The 13830-nt window shown below is 36.4% G+C and overlaps 2 protein-coding genes across 2 annotated transcripts in view; both read right to left on the reverse strand.

Moving 5' to 3' along the window:
* The window catches only part of LOC109439251 (arfaptin-1-like), a 36147-nt gene extending 31865 nt beyond the window's left edge, over nucleotides 1-4282 (reverse strand). The window contains 2 exon segments of the mRNA XM_088794771.1: nucleotides 1892-2004; nucleotides 4180-4282. Of these exon segments, the coding sequence (XP_088650897.1) occupies nucleotides 1892-2004; nucleotides 4180-4282 (216 nt within the window).
* Nucleotides 4283-11571: 7289 nt separating this feature from the next.
* LOC109439252 (germ cell-less protein-like 2) lies at nucleotides 11572-13312 on the reverse strand. The gene has a single exon (XM_019719516.3). The coding sequence runs from the start codon at nucleotides 13310-13312 to the stop codon at nucleotides 11819-11821; it is 1494 nt and encodes a 497-aa protein (XP_019575075.3). The 3' UTR covers nucleotides 11572-11818.
* Nucleotides 13313-13830: the final 518 nt, after the last annotated feature.

Raw genomic sequence — 13830 nt, forward strand, 5'->3', positions numbered from 1 at the left:
AGCATGCACTAAAAAAGTGGGAACCAGTTAATGGCTTAAAAGGGTAAAATAATCCTAGAGAAACAGAGATATTTGGGAAATAAAAATAAAAGCACATTTATTTTCTCATTAAAAATTATTAAATCAGTACTTTTAGTAGAACAACTCATGCATAATCCTACCCATTAATGGTTTATAAAACAAGGAAGAAGTAGTCCTATGCTGAAGATTTTTTATAGAACAAGATGAAAATATATATTCTTCAGAAACTAAGCCACGTGAAAAAACAATACATTCAAAATACATTCATGTATATGGAACATAAAAAATATTTCTCTGTAGTTGAATGTCAGATTAAGTTAATCAAAGCTTAATTATAAAACCAAAAAGTCTCCAACATCTATCAATGCTTAAAAAAACCCTGTTTTTTCTTTAAAAAAAAAAAGAAAAGAATGGCACTTTTTTTTTTTTCAAATTTATTTATTTGTTTTTTAATTAGTTTCAGGTGCACAAGACAAAGCAAAACTTAGACGTTTATCAAAGAATGGCACTTTTAAGTTCTGATTTTAAGATAAAAAACCCTATGTTATGAAGAAAGTCAGATAATCAATAAAAGCAAAACTAGTCCACATTGGAAGTCCAACTCTCTCTGCAGGTAGCAGGAAAAAAGGGGAAGAATTTATCCTCTACGGGACCCTTACATATAGTAGCAAGTGAAAAAATTAGCTTGTTTTTTCAGTTCAATAGTGATTAACACTGTGATTACAATAGAGATTACTTTAATAAACATTGAAAAATGAAGTTAAAATCAATAATTATTAATCTTAGAAATACTTTATAAACAAAGGAAAAGCTTGGGAAACTTCTGTGGAGCTTCTCTGTGACTAGAAGAACACAAGCTCCATGAAGACACGGATCTTTTTTCATTTCATTCACTGCCATATTCTAAACTCTATATCCAGAACAGCATATCATATAACAACGATTTAATATCTGTTGAGTGAGTGAGTAATAAAGATACATAAATTAAGCATGAGGTAAACAGAGAGGAAACGTTCTCTTACCCTTTAACAAATGGTAGTAAATGTACAGTTTATTTGCTATCATGAAGACATTAATTTGTATCCATGTTTTAAAAGTATTAACCAAAATACTTGTCTTTTTTGTACTTTGTCATAAGTCACATAAAAGGGACCTGCCTTTTTAAAAATACAATTCCCTGACGTACAAAACACTAGACTCACAACTAACATATGAATATAAAGAGTTGGTTGCTCTAGCCTGTAGCTTATTCCACCATCTTTCCTCCTCAAAATGCAAAAGTACTTAGGTGGATTCAGTGATTGACTAATTATAACTATATAAACCATATTTGGGATTAAAAAGTGTTTTGTGAAAGGCAGAAGAAAAAAATTAATTAATATGAGGCACTGTAACAAACAACTGTAAAAACACATCCTGCTTATACACTAGTAATGCCTATCGTGTTAATGTCCAATTATTTAAAGAAGTACTTATATCAGATTACTTTACATTTGTGGGAGCTAGTATACTTCTCCTCACTTTCCATTTCTATAAAGTACCCAAAGGAGAACAATATATTACCAAACCACCAACTAAATTGAATGTATTCTAAGGTGATACATTTATTCAATCATCTGTATTATCTCCATTTCAATAGTTTGAAAAATCTGAAATTAACTGTTTTGTTAATGATTCTCTTTACTAGGATTTTTTGGATATTAACAATAATATGAAATACTTTATGCCTTATTTGTGCTTTTCTGTTTATATGACATCAATCTTCCCTATATGCACACATAGCTTAACAAAATAATTTGAATAAGAAATGAGTCTTTAGAGCCACGTAGAGGGAAGAAAACTTATAATAATTATTTCAAAATCTACAAACCTTGTATTTGTTTAGGCTCCACTTTCTTAATAGTTCGAATTTCTCTATCACTGGGTTTTTCATTTCATTCTCAATAGTAATTAACCCACATTTGGGTGGGATCACCTGGCAATCTGCATTATTGTAAACAAAAACAGAAGGAAAAATCAAGTAAATATGAATATAGAAAGGAAATTCTGTTTAAATTAAACTACTTAAGGTTTTTAAAAAGTAGTTTCCATAAATAAAAGGACTAAAACTTGCTGGAATCTTTGAAGATAATTTTGCAATTACCAAGAAATAATTTCTGTCAGTTAATAGCAAATGACATATGGTTGGCTTTCATTCAAATTTCTGTTCTAATCAGTTTTCTTTATATATTAGCTCCTATTAACGTTAAGTAAATTTTTGCATATTATCTCATAACCTAATGAGCCTAAAATAAACTTTGTTAATACGAGTCTAGTATTCCTCATAGTAATTTCTGTTTCACTGCACATTGTAGACCACAGCCAAAATCAGTATTTGATATACTTGAAGAGGATTTGGAAATGGCATTCTAATTTTACAAAGCCATTAAAAATAATTCACAATTAGTCTAAAATTTTGGGTTGAAAAATACTTACATTTTACTTCCTTTTTATTGAGCGACAAAGAAAATGACAGTAAGCAAGAGTAATGATAAAATACTAACAGTGAATAATCATGCACAGATCCAAAAATAGTAAGGTATGACAATTTCAGAACTGCAATTAAATGAGTCCTATAAAATATTTCTTATAGCATAAAAATATTTACTAAATATCTGTAATACTCGTCTCTTTACATAGAAATATTCTAACATTTTAAGAAGTATAGTAAAATAATGAAGAGAGTAAATGTTATAAAAAGGTTAAAATATGGAGTCAGCAGAAAAATTTTCTTTCCCCGAACACTACTATTGCTGGCCCAGTCTTTAGTGCTGCTGCTTTGTATGTGCTACAGTTTATGATCCAAAAGTGTGTAAAGTCAATCACTTTTTGAAATTTACAAAAGTCCAATAAAAATAAGATATAAAATATTAACATTTCACATATAAATAAATGCAGAATTCATTTTTTAATTCTTAAAACACACACCTACCTTTCTTTGAAATACCCTCAGTCAAGAGGTGGGATCTATTTTGCCTGTCCTTGAATCTTGGCAAGTTTGCAACAGCTTTGATCAACAGTGTATAGCAGATGATATGATATGTGCCTTCAAAGGCAGGGTCATAATAGGCCATTCAGCCTTCACATGGTTCTCTCAAGTTGATCACTTTGGGGAATGTCAGCCGTTAAGTGACAAGTTCAGTGACCCTGAGACCACTGTAGAAAAGTCACTGTGGAAGCATTTTGACCAACAGCCCCAGCTGAATGAATATCCAAATTGTGGTATATCCATATAATCGTTACTACTTAGTACTATAAAGGAACAAACTACTAATACATGAAAGAACGTGCATAAATTTAAAATGTGTTACATGAAGTGAAATAAATGATACACACAGGAGAGCATACTATATGACTTTGTTTATATGACATTCATGAAAAGACAAAATTATGGTCACCAAAAAAGAGATCAGTGGTGGCTAGCGGCTTTGGTGGGATGGTGAGGTTAACTACAAAGTTATACCAGGAAACTATTCGGGATTATGAATCTGTTTCCTATGTGGATTGTTACATGATTGTTTCCTATGTGGATTGTTACATGATAGAGGTTACATGATAGTATGCATTTTCAGCACTCATACAATGGTACACATAATTGTACACTTTGTGTAAATTATACCATAAACCTGATTTAAAATAATAATCAAGGAAACTCTGTTGCAAATATTGATGCAAAAATACTATCGAAAGAATTCTTTGATTACTTTATTGAAGAGAAAAATGACTTTCCAAATTGATTACTAATCATAAACAATGAAGCTTTAACTCTTGTGATTTATTAATAAAGGTAGTATTTTTGGTAGACCTAACCCCTTTTTACAGTAAATACACTCTTTTTTTCTTTAAAAAGATTTTTATTAAAAATAGTTAACATACAATATTATATTAGTTTCAGGTATACACCAGTTATTCAAGTGATCGCCATGATAAGTACAGTAACCATCTGAAACTGTACAAATTTATTACAATAGTATTGACTATATTCCCTATGCTGTATATTATATCCTCATGACTTATTTGTTTTATAATTGGAAATTTGAACCTCTTATTCCCCTTCAACTCTCTCCCCTTAAAAAAAATTCCATTACACTTGACTCAAGTCAGTAAATACACTTTTACCTTGACAATTTTCTGCTTCATAAACTACATCTTTGGTGGTTTCAAGGGCAGCAGGAAAGGAATTGTTCAACTCCTTAACTTTTGAATAAGCTGGAAAATCCATGTAGAAATTCCAAGTCACATAACACTTAAGGATAACTGACTCCTACAAATCAGTCCTGAAGTGTTATCTCTGTTGCCTAGCAATTCTTTATGCTGTCACAGGATTCTGTTGCTATGTATCACAACCAAGCTTGGCATCGTGCACTATTAGGTGGTGCCATGTGTTTCGAATACAAAGTATTTTTCTTTAGGAACTAAACAGAAAGAAGATATTAAACATTCAATTTTAAAATTCCCAACCTACTGATTCATCAGGAATATGACTTACATGTAAAAATTAAGATGGCTGCAAGACCATGTTGTCCATCTAGTGTAAAAAGGATGAATTATACAAGATATTATGCTAAGAAACCTTTCTAATGATTAATGAAACAAAGTAAATGCTCTCAAAGTTAATTCCCTTTTATTTTGTTGACCTTAAACAAATAGCCAGAATTTTCTTTAGCAAAATGGGTTTATTCTGGAACAAAAAAGAATTGCATTCTGGGACATGTGGTCTAATGGCAAACCATACACATGTCCAGAAAACAAAGGCTAAAAATGTTTTTATTTATAGAGAAAAGAGGAAGTTCAGAGGGACTACTGTAAACAGAATCCATTAGAGGAAACTGGGAGGTGGAATTGTAGTGGATTTTCATTGGCTGAGTTGTAACAGTCTTCATTGGCTTAGTGGTTGCTGGGTGATCCTCCTCCTTCTTGCTGGAATGGTAGAGTAGAAAAAACACTTTCCTGTTGTAGATTGAAAGTATGTCTCTTCTTGTTTAGAGTACTTGATGATGAATGGTCAGGCATGAGAGCTCCCCCATAGGCCCTCCCAATTCCAATTTAAATGTGGTTTCTGTTCATTTCTCCCTTTGATCAATGTCTTTCTCCAAAAGCATTGCTGATTAAGAGTCAGGTTTTATGAGATTCAGTGACCTTTTGTCCCTTCATGCCAGGAAAGACCTTTCCTGGGTATGGTGTCTCATGTTGGAGGAAAATTACCAGTCTGAAAACTTATTGTGATCATATCTGAGTAACAAGGAGAGGTAGGAGAGAGGTCTCTTAGGCATTTCCCATCAAAGTCTGTATCTTAAAATAGTGAATATGACCAATGTACACTCAGAACTGAAATAATTAAACAAGCACTTTGGGAAGACACAATGCAGGAATAAAACATTAAGCAGTTAAACAGTATTGTTATCTCAAAATAAACTGTTTGGTACAAAATGTCTTATCAATAATACCACCGGTCGGTTGCAAATTCAGAGACTTATGAACTGGTAGCAATCCAGAGTCAGTTAATAGTCTAGATGAAAGAGGTTTCTGTGAATTTTAAACACTCCAACTGGTCTTGTCTAAACATCTTGGGGAAGCTGTCTCATCAGGAGTCATCTGCCTCAATTTTGGGAAATATTTACTTTCAGGTCACCAGATGATATGCATGTCTAGTCAGCATTAGGTCTTTATATGTGTCACATAAATTCAGGAGTTTATTCCCTGGAGTTTGGTTGTACAAGGGTTGCTTGGCAGTACCTCAAAGGGGCTTTTCCAGAGAGGTTAAAGAGAGTATTTCTGGAGATGTATTTTCCAATAGACAAACTCTCCAGGTAGCAAAGGATATTTATTAAGGTTTTTGTCTCCCTAGAGTGCAATATGAGCTCTACCAGAACATGGTTAATTTTTATAGAAGCAACTGGGCCTTTACAATATTGAAATATGTCCTTTAATCAGTTATGGATCATACAAAGTAGGGCCAGGTGCTTGGTGCTCTGTGACCATCTAAAAGGGTAAGAGTTTAGGAGGCCCAAAGGGGTAGATGTGAGATATAGAAAGACCAACAACAATGCTTTTAGCCAAGGTATTTGGAGGGTATCTACAAATTTTGCCAATTGAGTCTTAATAATGCCACTTATGTGCTTGACTAAACCTGAGGATTGAGAGTGGTAAACACAGTGAAAATGCTGTAACACTGGTCAAATAGCACAGACTTGTTGAAGTATCTGACCATTAAAATGGGTTCTCTGATCACTATGGAGTACAAGTACGGTTCCTCAGGTAGGAATTTTTTTTTTCCAAGAAAGACTTTAGTCACAGAGAAGCAATAGCTTTTGTGCAAGAGAAAGCTTCAGTCCAGTTATAAAACATATAGTCCATGATTAAAACATATTTATATCCATGAGATGGAGCAAGCTATATGGAATCCATTTGCCAAAACTCAAATGTTCCATTAAACAATTTAAGTGTTCAGGAGCGGTGCAACCAAGCTTCCCTGGGTTGTACTTTGGACAAGTGGAACAAATTAGGTAGAAATATTTTTCAGCCTTATTAATATTTCCCCACCATTACTGATACATGAATGCTATCATTTTGTCAGTGGACCAACGATTTAATGCATGCACAGTAGTTAGCAGTGGGAATTTTTGAGTCTCCAGTAGGACTGAGTTGTTATCTAGCTTGAACCAGAGTTTTCTCTTTTTATCAAACCAACAAGTTTTTGACTTCCAATCTTGTTTTTTCTTCCCTGAGGCCAGTCGTTGGGCTGCTCTATCCAGTCTAAGTTACCATTTAGGGAAATATCCCTCTGGACCCTGACAGAGGTTTGACTGCTACTGGTTTCTTTAAGGGTAGCATTTGCGTGGCAGTGTCAGCAAAGTGATTTCCCTTAGCTTCCAGTCAAGTTTAGAACATCATGGGATCTTAATAGTTAAAGCAGCAGGTAAAAGTATAACATCCAATACTTCCTGAACATAAAGGCCATTTTAAAATTTTGTTTCTGCTGGAATTAAGGGAGTCACATTACTTCCACAAAATCCCCAAATCATGAGCTACTCCAGAAGCATATCTATTATTAGTATAATTGTTGGCAGTTTTGCCCTTGGCAGTTTTGCCTTTTCACTGCCTTTGTCAGTGAAAAAGTCAACCTCAAAGGCTATCATAGTGTATGATTTGCCCTTGGCTATGGGGTGGACCCATGTAAGCATGAATAATTTGGCTTTTTTGGGCTGTAGTAGGTGGCAAAGGTGCTGCTTCAGTTACATCAAAGGGTGTTAATATGCAATATCCACCACAATATTTGCCATTGTCACCTTTTAAATAAAAGCAGTGAACCACGGGGAAGTTAGTGTTACAAGAGTTTCCTGCAGATCATTCCTAGGGGTCAGCAGGTGAGCCTGCGTTAAAGAGCCATGAGAAGCTTCATTGATAACAGCTGATAACAGCAGGGAGCAGAGTAAAAGGGTTAATATCATTACAATGTAAAAGAGTTATGTGAGAACAGTTAACAAAAGAATTTCATAGGAGGTGAGGCTGCTGAGTGAAAAATGTTATGTGATGAGAATTCAGGAGGCCTTTGACTGCATGGGGAATGAAGATGGTTAAAGGGGATCCCACAAAAATTTCCTTGATGGTGTTATGAGGTACATCCACTCTAGAAAAGACTTTGGCAGTTTCTTATAAAAGTAAACATTCAGTTCCCATACGACCCAGAAATTACACTCTTGGGTATTTATTCTAGAGACGTGCAAACTCATTTTTAAACAAAAAATCTGTAAACAAATGCTCATAGCAGCTTTATTAATAAAACACAAAAACTGAGAAGAATAAAAACTATAGATGCCACAACTTGGATAAATCTCAAGGAATTTATGTCAGTGAAAAAGTCAACCTCAAAGGCTATCATAGTGTATGATTCCATTTATATTACATTCCTGAAATGTGAAATGTATAGAGATGGAGAACAAATTAGTGGTGACCAGATTTTAATGATGAGGTGCAAAGCAGGGGAGAAAGGAGAGGCTGATTATAGCAATGCAATATAAGTGAACATTGGTGCTGGGACTATTCTATATCTTGACTATGGTGGTAGACATATAAACTGTACATATGTGATGTAATTGCACAGAACTAAAAATATATGCACAAATATGAGTACATGTAAAACTGGAAAAATCTGTATAAGATTTGATTATAATTATCAATGGCAATTTCCTGGTTGTGGTATTATACTATAGTTATGCAAGATGTTAACTTGCAGGAGACTGACTTAGGGTATACAGGATTTTTGAACTGTATGCAAATCTACAGTTGTCTCAAAAATTTAAAAAAATAACTAAATGCAAAAAAAAAAAAAGAAGAAAAACTGGACCAAAACTTACTTTCAAATGCCCAAGCAATATAAGAACCTCATGTAATTGATATCTATGTTAATTCTTCTCACCACTTTAAATTCTAGATATTTGAAAATGAGTTCTGTTTTATAACTTTTGTTGATCTTACCAGAGCCATTGAGTCAGGCATTTATCATAGTATATGTCAGCTTGAAATTGGTAAATAGTTATCTTATAATACATTTGGGACCTAACTAGCTGCAAACTTACTAGTTTTTATTTTAATATGATTTTCTGGGTAGTTATGAAAAAGGAATGGCTTCTCTAGAACACAGAGAATCACTTTTCACCAAATGAGTTAGGATTATCCACATATAACAGAAGTGTCAAGCAATCAAAACTCAATGTTTCATGGAATTCTACTTTTGTAGATTAAATTAATAATACATCAGGAAAAATATTTGGAATGATACTCAGATTTCAATTTTAAAGTGTACATGTAGAACAGAAGAGATTAAGAATACAATATCATCTTGGCACACTAAATTCAGGGCTGAGGGCAGATGTGATGAAAACAGAAGAAAAAGATAGCCGGAGTGACAATTGTTAGTAAAATTACATAGATTTCAGGTGTACAATTCTGTATTACATCATCTATAAATCCCATTGTGTGTTCATCACCCAGAGTCAGTTCTCCTTCCATCACCATATATTCGATCCCCCTTACCCTCATCTCCCACCCCCCACCCCCCGCCCCCATTACCCTCTGGAAACCACTAGTCACCCCAATAAATTTAATTAAAAAAAAAAAAAAAAAGATAGCCGGAACTACTCTGTTATTTTTCAATGTTACTTTAGAGTCCAAAGATCAAGGGAAACACATTTTCTAAAGGCAAAAAAACTAATTATTTTTTCATTAAAATAATCTGTCATAACATCAACCTTAAAAGTTAATATTAATAACTTAATCTTCCAGAGAGATCCAAGATGGCTGAGTAGACAAACACTGTGCCTGCTTCCTTCCATGAACACATTAAAATTACAATTAAATTATAAAACAATCAACCTGGAGAACCATCTGAAGTCTAGCTGAACAGAAGTTTTATAAATAAAAATTTAAAGAAGCCACGTTGAGACTGGTAGGAGGGGCAGAGATGCAGAATGGGCCCCAAAACTCTGTGTAGTGGTTGAAAATCAGGAGGGATATCTCAGCCATGAAGGTTTCCCCCAGAGGAGAAAGGAACCCCAACCCTACACCAAGCTCCCCAGCCCAGAGTAGTGGTGCGAGGAAGAGGAGCCCCCACAACATCTGCCTGTGAAAAACAGCGGGGATTACGACGATCCAGGTGGGATGGGAGGCTGCAGGAAACCCAGATGTCCTTTTAAAGGGCCCACACACAGACTTACTCACTCGCAGGCACTCACCCTGGGCTCCAGAGGAAGGTCCGTGACCTGGGAAGTGTAGGAATCATAGGGGGTGGGGCAGACTGAGGTGTATGGCTTCAGGACGGAGGCTGGAGGACAGTCACCATTTTCTCTGTGTGGTGTCCTTCTCTTGTGCAGCCGGCAGGTGAGCACCATCTTTCCTGTGCTGAGCCCGCCCCCACATGGTCAAATCTGAATCTGATTGGTCTGGTGAGCTCCATCCCAATGGAGCTCACCCAACTCCCCCAATGCTGGAGGCACTTTCTCCTGGAGTAGACATCCCCGCCCATATTGTACTCTTCCTTGGAAAACTGTCAGAATCCCTGGACCTCAGGCAGATGGTGACTGGCCTTGGTGTGCTCTGAGACTTGCTGAGTAGCTACAGGCTCAGCACTGGCACCAAAACAAAATCTACATTAAACTGGTGAGCACAACTCTTCCTACTCTAGTGACTCCGTGAGACCGTGCCTCACCCAACTTGCATACCATATGAGGCTTTATCAGCAGCTGAACCTTAAGGGAACCAGAAGGTGGCAGCAGGCCTCGGGGTGTCTTGGCCTTTTGCAGAGCTGCCCCAGGCCCTGTACTGGTGGCGAATGTCCTCGGTTCATAGCATGGCCTCTCCCAAGCGCCTCCAGATTTAGCACAGGAAGTGAACAAAAATGAATCGTTTTGTAGCTCCTATCAGGTAGTCCCCAGCCAGTCATAGGCAAGGGATGACCTGGGGCTGCACCGGAGTCCCTCCCAAGAGGATCCAGAACCAACATACTTGGAGGCTGGCTCCAAACAACAGCAGAGCCCTGCCCAATTAGCCCAATAAGCAGCATAAACTAAGGGTGGCCTCAACAGGCACCAGAGCCTGGTGGGGCAAATCTCACTTTGTGGGGTAAGCCCCCCACGCAACAGCCTGTAAGCTGTGAATGTGGCCAAACGCCACAGCCAATCGGCCTGAGGGTCAATTCCACCCACTGATGTGCCAATAGCAACTAAGGTTCAACTATAACAGGAGGCCACACACAATCCACACAAGGGACAGTCCTGAAGCACCCAGAGCAGGTGACCAGGGAAACTGTGCCAGGGCCCCACAGGGCACCTACTACATAAGGCCACCTGGCCAAGACTGTAGGACATAGCAGATCTACCTAATACATAGAAGCAGACACAGAGAGGCAGCCAAAATGAAGAAACAAAGAAATGCATCCTAAATGAAAGAACAGAAGAAAACTCCAGAGAAAGAACTAAACAAAATGGAGGCAAGCAACCTACCAGATAAAGAGTTCAAAACAATGGTTATAGGGATGCTCAATGACATCAGGGAGAACTTCAACAAAGAGTTAGAAAGCAGAAAAAAAGGACATAGAAACTATAAAAAAAAAACCACTCAGAAGTGAACAATACAATAACTGAAATGTAGAATACACTTGAAGAAATCACCTCATCTACTAACAATTGTTACCCCAATAAACTTTAATTAAAAAATTAACACTAAATTATATAGTATGCAATGTTATAAAATCTGACATTGCCTGGCTATTTAAAACTATATTATAGAGTCCAAAAGAGTCCCTCATCTCAGGTTTTACTTGATAATTGACTTTCCCCTGTAATATTTCACAAATAAAGCCACATTTGCACAACAATTTCAGCACGGAAGAGAATTCTTTATTTTGTCTCAATATTAGGGTAAAATTTATCTAACTAGTTAGTTAATTTTGGTTCCTTGGAAATACAGTCTCTTATTTCCATTTGGAGTGTGATGGTTGATGGTAAATGACAAGAAAGAGATGCCAGCATAATTGACTATTTGGTTTCACAGATATTTTCTTGGAATTAAACTTTTTCTTCATAAATCCATAGAAATAAAATGAATATTAAAAAGTAGTTATTTATGATAGTTTCCACATTTGAAAGATTTTCATTTCTGTTATTGGTCATCTGTATTTTGTTTTAAACGGTAGGGCCATTAAATGAAATTAAACATCAGAAGTTTTCAAAATGCTAACATATCTTAATTGATAAGATGATCAATGTCCTGGATTTTCTGATGATATAAACAGGAAGTTACAGAATATATATAAAGGGAATCTCAGAACAATGCCATCCAACTTCATTACCATTTGTTCTTCATCCTTTGCAAAGGTAAGGATTTTATAACCAGTTGTTTTGCTGAAAGTTACGTTCCCACTAGTATCAAAACATACCAAAGTTAATCTGAATGCAATATTTCTTCGAGGTTGTGAACTGTCACATGAATAATTGTAAGTAGTTTGCTTGAAAATTATATAATGGCTGGTGAAGATAACATGTAACGGAAAGCCAAAGTTATAACCTGACCACTTCCATGAGTATTTTCCATTCTCGGCAATCCTTCTACCACACCTCATGCTATATTCTTCAAGTTCTGTTTCATTGATGTCTTGGGGACCAGTTTCCCTGTATTGTTGTGCTCTAAGGAAGGTAAACCATTGTTGTTTATAAACATATGATAACCATTCTGAGGGTATTAGAGTATCTTGCTCAATAACTCTTGTGGAGGCCAGGTCACAGATCATATGCTGAAACCTCAAATTTTTAAATACTGGTTGAAATGTTATGCCTTGTTTGGTTTCAAGGAAGGCAATGTTTCCAGCACCTTCCCTGTGCCTGGAAAACCAGTTGTTTGCATTAATTAAAAGCTGTTCTGTTGAGCCTTTCCAAGCTGGGTTAAGACGAAGGAACATCCACTCTTTAAGTGTGGTGTATACATCCAGTTCCTTTTGCATTACTAATAAATTAGAAGAAGAATGGAGCAGATTCATGAGCTCTACATTGAGTTCTTTATAAAGTTCAACACTTGGATGTGTCATCAAATTGTGGAGAAGCCATTCAAAGCAGCGTGTCTTTACAGAATCTAATCCATACGTTTCTGCTGCTGCATAATAGCCACATACAGTTTTCACATTAATTGCTTTCTTCATGGCCTCATCACACTGCCGAATTAAGTCCTCTACTCGAAGCAGGCATGCTGTTGCCAAAACTCGTGGAACTTGAAGGGGCTCACTTAGGACAAATTCATCTCTGTACAGCGAACCTAATACAAAGTGCAGGGATTCTGCATCTATATTCGGGTCATTAATGTCCAGGTCAATAATATCTTCCTGAGAGTCTTTCCAAGAACCTCTAAACATAGTAGCAAAGTAGTCTGACTGACATAAAAACATTTTGTGTAAACACCATAGTTTCCCCAGAGCACGGATTTTAATGTCACTGGTTTCCGCATTCAAAAATAAAGTTTGGTAAGCAGGCTCAGATGCAATTTTAACTTTTTTACTGTGGCTTGTGCTGACGATTTGTAGATTCTCTTCCTGGTGTAGGGGCGTGCTGCTGTTCACAGACTCTTGGTCCAAGGAGGGCCCGCTGCTCTGCCTGCGTTTTCGGATACCAGATACACAACTGGGGCCTGCCTGGGGTTCTGGCTCACGCGGTTCAGCTATTTCTGATTCTGTGTGTCTCAGAATCCGACTGCCCAAGGCCCCCATAGATGAAGATTCTCAGAGCCCCGAAAGAAGACTGTTTCGGAGACTTTCTTGCCATGGTATTGCAGCGTCCTGGGAAGTCTGCCTAGGCCTAATCTCACTGGAAACCTTTGGCACACTCGAAACGTCACAGACGCTCTGCATTCTTCACAGTGCGGGGCCCCGCCCCCTGTCTCCAGTCTTTCATTGAGCCTGGCCCCATGCTAGGGTCCCCACCTCCAGATTTTCCTTGAGAATGTTCTACAAGGGAAATGACTAAGCCATAGCTTATTTATTTATTTATTTATTTATTATTCCACACTGTCTTCTATTTAGGTGAAAGTACAAATATATGTCACACAAAAACTTTGGAATTCATCCTGTCACACTTCTCAATAGAATAAATTATATTCAAGAGAAGTTTATAGGAGAAAAATAATTTTTCCACTGTAATTGTTAATATTTACTCAATATAATTTTTATATGACTCATATAAAAAATGTAAAAAGCATTGCCAAGATTTTTTTAATAGGTTTGGGTGA

This window comes from Rhinolophus sinicus, chromosome 18, assembly GCF_057876585.1.
Source record: "Rhinolophus sinicus isolate RSI-liver-muscle chromosome 18, RSI-T2T, whole genome shotgun sequence".
Classification (NCBI taxonomy): Eukaryota; Metazoa; Chordata; class Mammalia; order Chiroptera; family Rhinolophidae; genus Rhinolophus; species Rhinolophus sinicus.